Source organism: Epinephelus fuscoguttatus, linkage group LG5 (genome assembly GCF_011397635.1).
Source record: "Epinephelus fuscoguttatus linkage group LG5, E.fuscoguttatus.final_Chr_v1".
NCBI classification, from domain to species: Eukaryota; Metazoa; Chordata; class Actinopteri; order Perciformes; family Serranidae; genus Epinephelus; species Epinephelus fuscoguttatus.
The window spans coordinates 41,164,957-41,171,492 of NC_064756.1; the positions used below are offsets into that span (position 1 = coordinate 41,164,957).

At 40.1% G+C, this 6,536-nt stretch overlaps 1 protein-coding gene across 1 annotated transcript; it reads left to right on the forward strand.

Annotated features, from left to right (window-relative positions):
- The first annotated feature begins 5,077 nt into the window (after positions 1–5,077).
- LOC125888869 (gap junction alpha-6 protein) lies at positions 5,078–6,184 on the forward strand. Its single transcript, XM_049576503.1, has one exon. It carries the CDS (start codon positions 5,078–5,080, stop codon positions 6,182–6,184), a length of 1,107 nt encoding a protein of 368 aa, XP_049432460.1.
- Positions 6,185–6,536: the final 352 nt, after the last annotated feature.

Sequence of the window (6,536 nt, forward strand, 5' to 3'; positions counted from 1 at the left end):
AAGATGAATCTATTATCCAAATAGCTGGCAATTCATTTCCTGGTAATTGACTGATGCACAAATTGTTGCAGCTCTGTAATTTTCAATTTTTAAAGGAACTTGCACCTTCCATGTCTGCGACTGTTCCTTACAGTTGTTAACTGTGAGACACCAAAGACCAGGGAGCGAAAGACGTTTTACATGATTGTATTTTCATTTCATTTTATTCTTGACCTTGAGGACAGACATTTTTATCTAATGCAGTATAAATTAAAGCTGTGCTACAAGTCTATTATTGGGAAACTGTCACTTGTCAGTGCTGATGCACTTTCTTTCTAAATGATGAGGAGATGGATAGCATGTGATTTAGTACACAGCACTTTTCAAAAGACAGTAACATAATTCCTTACTTAGTTAAACCACACTGCAATGAGGCAAATAAAATCAGCCAAAAACAACACAAAAATTAAATCAAATAAAAAAGATAATATATGAAACACACACACAGACACATATGAAATAAAATAATGAAATACATATGAGACAAAATGGGGCACTAACATTAACAGAAAGTTTTGTTTTCTTTAAGAAATTTTTTGAGAAGTGATTTAGAAGATATCACTGATTCTGCAAGTCTCAAGAGCTCCAATAAACAACACTGAAGATGGAGTACGATATATGTTCGAAACAAGTAGATTTAATCAAAGTCTCAGAGTTGTACAAAATCATTGAATGTTCAGGATGAGTGATGCAGAAAGGTGTGTGACAAGGGGGGAAAGAACCCAAGTGTAATCAGGGCAGTCATGCATCATGGCCAGTGAACTGTCCTGAGAGAAAGAAAGAGATGGAGGTCATGAGGACCAGGTCAAGAAAAGGATGAGACATGAAAAAGTAGCAAAGTCACAAAAGAGTTTTTAAAAAATAAGGGAGAAAAATCAGATAGAAAGCATGATGAGTGGCCTATTGTCCGTTTAAGGACCAGTTTAAGCATTTTTAGCCACCATGATTAATTGTGCTGTTGAGGCAGAAAGGAAATTTGATTACATGGAAGTAGCTAGCTGTTGATTCTGTGAGAAAGCCCTCTTGAAGCCCTTTTCACTTTTTATTTTTAGAATTACATTAGATAGAAGAGTTGAGTCTTATTTTCAATCCAGTACAAGGCAGAAATGCAACATTTTAAATACAAACCCATAGTAAACACCAACAAAGACAAAGAAGTTTGCTACCATCCTGTTTAGTCTGTTCAGAGACCAAAAGCAAAACCTGTCCTCACTGTCAGTCCCACAGACAATACACTGAAGTGCTGGGCTCATGCATAATCTGTTGTTTGTCTCACAGAAACAAAGCAAATAAGCACCAACATTTTCCCTTTTTTTAAAGTAAAGAACATAAATGTGAAATATATTCATTTCAATCTACTTGACTGTGATTCAGGTGAGGTTTACATCTAACTCTCACAACTGAGTTCCAGCCCAGAGTAAACTGCACAATTTGTCACTGATGCTCTGCTTCCAGACCCAAGTCATCTGTGTTAGTTTGTAAAATTTAGAGGCTGCAGAAGATTCAATGGAGCAGCTGCTGGTGAAGACCCAAAACATTTCCTGTGATAATCAGTAAAATGATCGCCAAGGAAGTCCTGGGGATTATTAACTCTGATTATTGTTAAAGGACGTGGACCAGATTCCTGGACTTTCTACACACACACACACACACACACACACACACACACATATATATATATATATATATATATATATATATACACACATATATATGTACTGAGAGCGGGGTTTTTTTTTTTTTGTTTGTTTTTTTTTTCAACTATGCCACTGTGTGTTGATTGGATGGAGAGCTTTGCTGGCTCCAGCTGAAATCTGCTGGTATTGTTGTGTGCTCTGATTTGAAAATGTTTGAGGCATCATCTGGAAAACAAAGGCGATGTAGAATGATTTATTTCTCTCTAACTTGTACTTTTCGAGCTGGGTAAATACAGAACCTTTGCATAAGCCTGCATTGTGTCCCCTTTCTAGCTTGTTCCATATGCTTTTTGTTTGACTGTTCCCGGCTGTTCAGAAAAGGAACAACCCCCTCTCCCCCTAACACACACACACACACACACACACACATTTTGTTTTGAAATCTTTGTTGCACTGTACATTGACAGGCTTTGTAGCCACGCACCACAATGCCAGTTTCAGATAGACTAGCTCAATATGTGTGGTCAGCCTATGCTCCCTTACTACACTCAACAGGATTCATTTAATCAACGCTTTAAGATTAAAAAAAGCCATGCAAACTGCATGGCGAAGGCTACTTTGTAAGGATTCATTCTGGAGAGCTCAAGTTTACATCAAGGTGAGTTCAAATTGCATTCTGTTGCCCTTCATTTGTATGTACTTTCTCCACAAGGTCTGTACTGTAAAACGCAAGTGTGTGTCTGAGAAGAAATATGATTGGAAATGTGTTACTACATGCACATTACTATCAGTGCTTTAGCTATCATTATGGACACAGAGGATGTTCTCGCCATCCTGGGATTTTTGAGAACATGAAGTTTTTACATAACAAGATTTTTATAGATACATAATAATATATTGTCAATCAGTGAGCCTACAGTTGAATTCAAAACTTTATGGACTGTAAAATTAAAAGACATACATCAATACAGTAATACAATTCCCCAACAGGATTTCATTACTGGAAAACTGAAGAAAAGTATAGAATCTTATCTATAACAATTAATTCCAGCAGAATTCATAATAAACAGATAAAAGTTACAATACAATTTATTAGAGCCTGACTTTCATCTCACTGTGCAGAGCCTCATTACATCAGTTATCACCATATTTTTGCTTTTACTGACTGATAACTTGGGTTGCAGATTGTTATCCAAGTTTCTGATCATTGTCTACGTGATGCCATGCGTTTGTGTACAATCCACAGTATCTCAGTTTCTGTCACAGTACACCAGCTAGCTTTATGGAAGTTGTTTGACAAAATGATCTTAACCATGGCACATCTGTATCACCATTTTTGTCCAAGCACACCTCTTTCCTAAACATTTAAACAGTGTTAGTGGCATAGGGCCAGGCAAATAATGGTAAGCAGTCAAGAAAAAGACAATAAGGATATTTACTGATCTCAGGCCCCTGAACTGGATTGAATTAAAATCATATCGTGGCAGACTCTGTGATATCAGCAAAAATTCTATCATTGTCCAAAGAATTGATAGAATATTGTGTGGTATATAAACCTGGGATTTACACCCCTAATACTTACGTCATCATTTAATGAACCCTGAGCCAACTGATAACTCCATTTACTGATGGATACTGCGACATGGTTATAGATGACAACGTGTATGTTTTCACTTTGCAATTGATGATTTTAAATCGTTGATCATTGAATTATTGAGCTAGATCCATGTATTGTTTCACCCCGACAAAGTATACTTTAGTCAGGTGATAACAGGTGTATCTGTTCAAAGATGGTCTCTGGTGTCAGATGTGAATGTCCCCCTTGATTTTTCTCTGGTGGTCTACTGACTCCTGGTTGATCATATGACAGAAGTTTCATTCTTAGGTGACAGCAGAGCCTTCTCTGACAACTAAGCATACTCCATTCACCAATGACAGCAGAAGAAAGCTAAAGTTGAAAGCTCTAGAAAAACTTAGAACTTAGAGAAAAACTTGTTCAAAACTACTGTTCTCAAGTTTTAGAATGGACTTTCACACACTTGGAAGTGGGTTGCTGCCACAGCTCACCGATTTTCCATGGAAATATAGCCAGCATTTTTTCAAAATGATATTTGCCCTAACAGTACTAAACAAAAATCACTTTGGCATGGTTCAATCCTCACCACGTGCCTCTGCTGTGAGCTGTTTACAGGCAATATGTCGACTCTCCCTCTGATCAAAACAACACACACTGACACATCTTTCCTCTCTGATGTCTCTGTCAGTCACTCTGATACTAAGTTTCACCTTCAGTGGTGTAAATGTGCTCGAGAAATGATCGATTCCCCTGTAAACTATATTTTGACGAGAAGTGAGGTTCAACCAACAACAGAGTATGAACATGGTACTAACTAAATTTGAAGATTCACCTGTTTTTAGCTCATGTGGTTTTATGGCAATGCTAGATTATCAAACATTGATGTTTAAAAGGCTTGATGGTTTTTTTTGGCATGAAAGGATTTACACTATGAGTATGGTGAAGAATGTTCTTGAGATTAAACAACTCATTAGAAAAGCAGCGTAATCCATTTGGCCACGAAGGCAAAGTGAACGCATTACTGGGTCAAGCAACAGGAAAGGCATATGTGAGAAGATGACCTGTGGATTGGAGAACTGCACTGAATGTGTTGAAAAATTAGGAATTTCATTGGACGATTATGCCAAAAAGTAAACATGTAAATAGTTACCTAAACTTAAATGGTAAAAGTAATAGTCATGTCATATTGCTAACCATTCCCTTAGTTTAGACTTCAACCCACTAATGGGATTAGAGTAGTTCAATGGTAGCGACTTGCAGCATACATCAGTCAGCCACAACAGTAAAACCACTGACAGGTGAAGTGAATAACATTGATCATCTCAATACAATGCAATGTTCTGCTAGGAAACCTTAGGTCCTGGCAATTATGTGGATGTGGAATTATGTGGACCTTGCAACCCACAGGACTAAAGCCCTGGTGCCAGACACCCCAGGAAACCCACAGAGGTCCTGTATCCATGACAGTTCAGAGGCCCCACCATGGATCAGACTTGGCTACTACCCATTCAAAATAATGCAAGCTGGTGTGGCTTGGTAGTATGTACATCTGAAACTGCTCACTGAAGCATATTAATTCATGTAAAGGAGAAAGGAAACATGCAGTTCATGTCTCAGATTATGCTGTTTTGTTTTAAACATTTCAATGTTGTTGATGGTTGATAACAATTGGACTAGTTTACAGTGGATAGGATGTTATGAAATTCTTTCTGCTTTCAAAGAGGGGCAAGACAGAAAAAGTTTTAGAACCACTGATGTATACTAACATATCTTATTATTAATAACATTGTTAACATATCTTTTACTCTCTCTCTAAGGTTAAGCCATGGGTGACTGGTCTATACTGGGTCGCTTCCTGTCTGAGGTTCAAAACCACTCTACAGTGATCGGCAAGATCTGGCTCACCATGCTGCTCATTTTCCGCATCCTGCTGGTGGCCTTGGTGGGTGATGCTGTCTACAGTGACGAACAGTCCAAGTTTACCTGTAACACCCAGCAGCCTGGATGCAATAATGTCTGTTACGACACCTTTGCTCCTGTTTCACATCTACGGTTCTGGGTCTTCCAAATTGTGCTGGTCTCCACCCCATCCATCTTCTACATAGTTTTTGTCCTGCATAAGATTGCCAAGGATGAGAAGTTGGATGGCCAAAGAGCACAGGTGGTAGCCCAGCGGCCTCCAAGACAAAGATGTGGGCACATGGGAAAGGATGGTGTGGAGGCCCTGAGGGTCGACATGCCCACCTACTGCCCTCATTACAGGGAGGAATGGGATGCAAGGGAGAGGGAACGAGTGGAACACAACTCTCTGGGTGAGGATTATGGTGAGGTAGGAGAGGACCCCACTCAGCAGTCCAACCAGGTTCTGCTCATTTACATTCTTCATGTGTTACTAAGATCTGTCATGGAGATCACCTTCCTGGTGGGCCAGTACTTCTTGTTCGGGTTTGAGGTGCCTCACCTGTACCGCTGTGAGACCTACCCATGCCCTACACGTACAGACTGCTTTGTGTCACGTGCCACTGAGAAAACCATCTTCTTGAACTTCATGTTCAGCATCAGTTTGGGCTGCTTTGTGCTCAACATAGCAGAGCTCCACTACCTGGGCTGGGTCTACATTTTCCGCATCCTCTGCTCAGCCTGCTCCACCTGCTGTGGTCAGAAGAGGGACACCGTCAGACTGTACTCAAACCACAACCCCCTCCTGCTGCAGCTCAGGCATTCCCTGAGGGGTCAGCTGGTTTTGCAGACCCCAGCAGCCATGGCCCCAGAGAAGACTGGGGGTCTGCTCACACATACCCCAGCTATCTCTTTTGAGACAGACTCAACTGTGGAATGTACCTCCAAGAGAAGTCCAGACAGCAGAGACAAGGTGAAGGTCAAGCTGGCTAACATGGCGAGGCTGGGACGGACTAAGAAGTCTTGGCTATAAGAATGATATTTTTCTGTAATGTCATTACAGAAATTTTTGAAAACAGGCCGAGAAAAGAACTTCTATGGCCTGAACCATACCCTACATAAACATGTCAATGTTGACACTTTGAGCTATAGAAAGGTAATGTAATGTATTTTTTTGGTAAGAATGAGTCACCTGAAATTCTTAATGCAATGCAAGTGTTTAAAGCTTGGCAATGATGGATGCTGAAGCAGGAGACAAAATTCAGCTGTTTCCCTTAGGCTTTTCACGCTGCATTCTCTTAGCCCAGGCCATCCTCAGCCATCCATGCACATTGTTATCCCAGGGTTAACCTGAGCCCAGGGCTATATGATTCACACTGCATTTC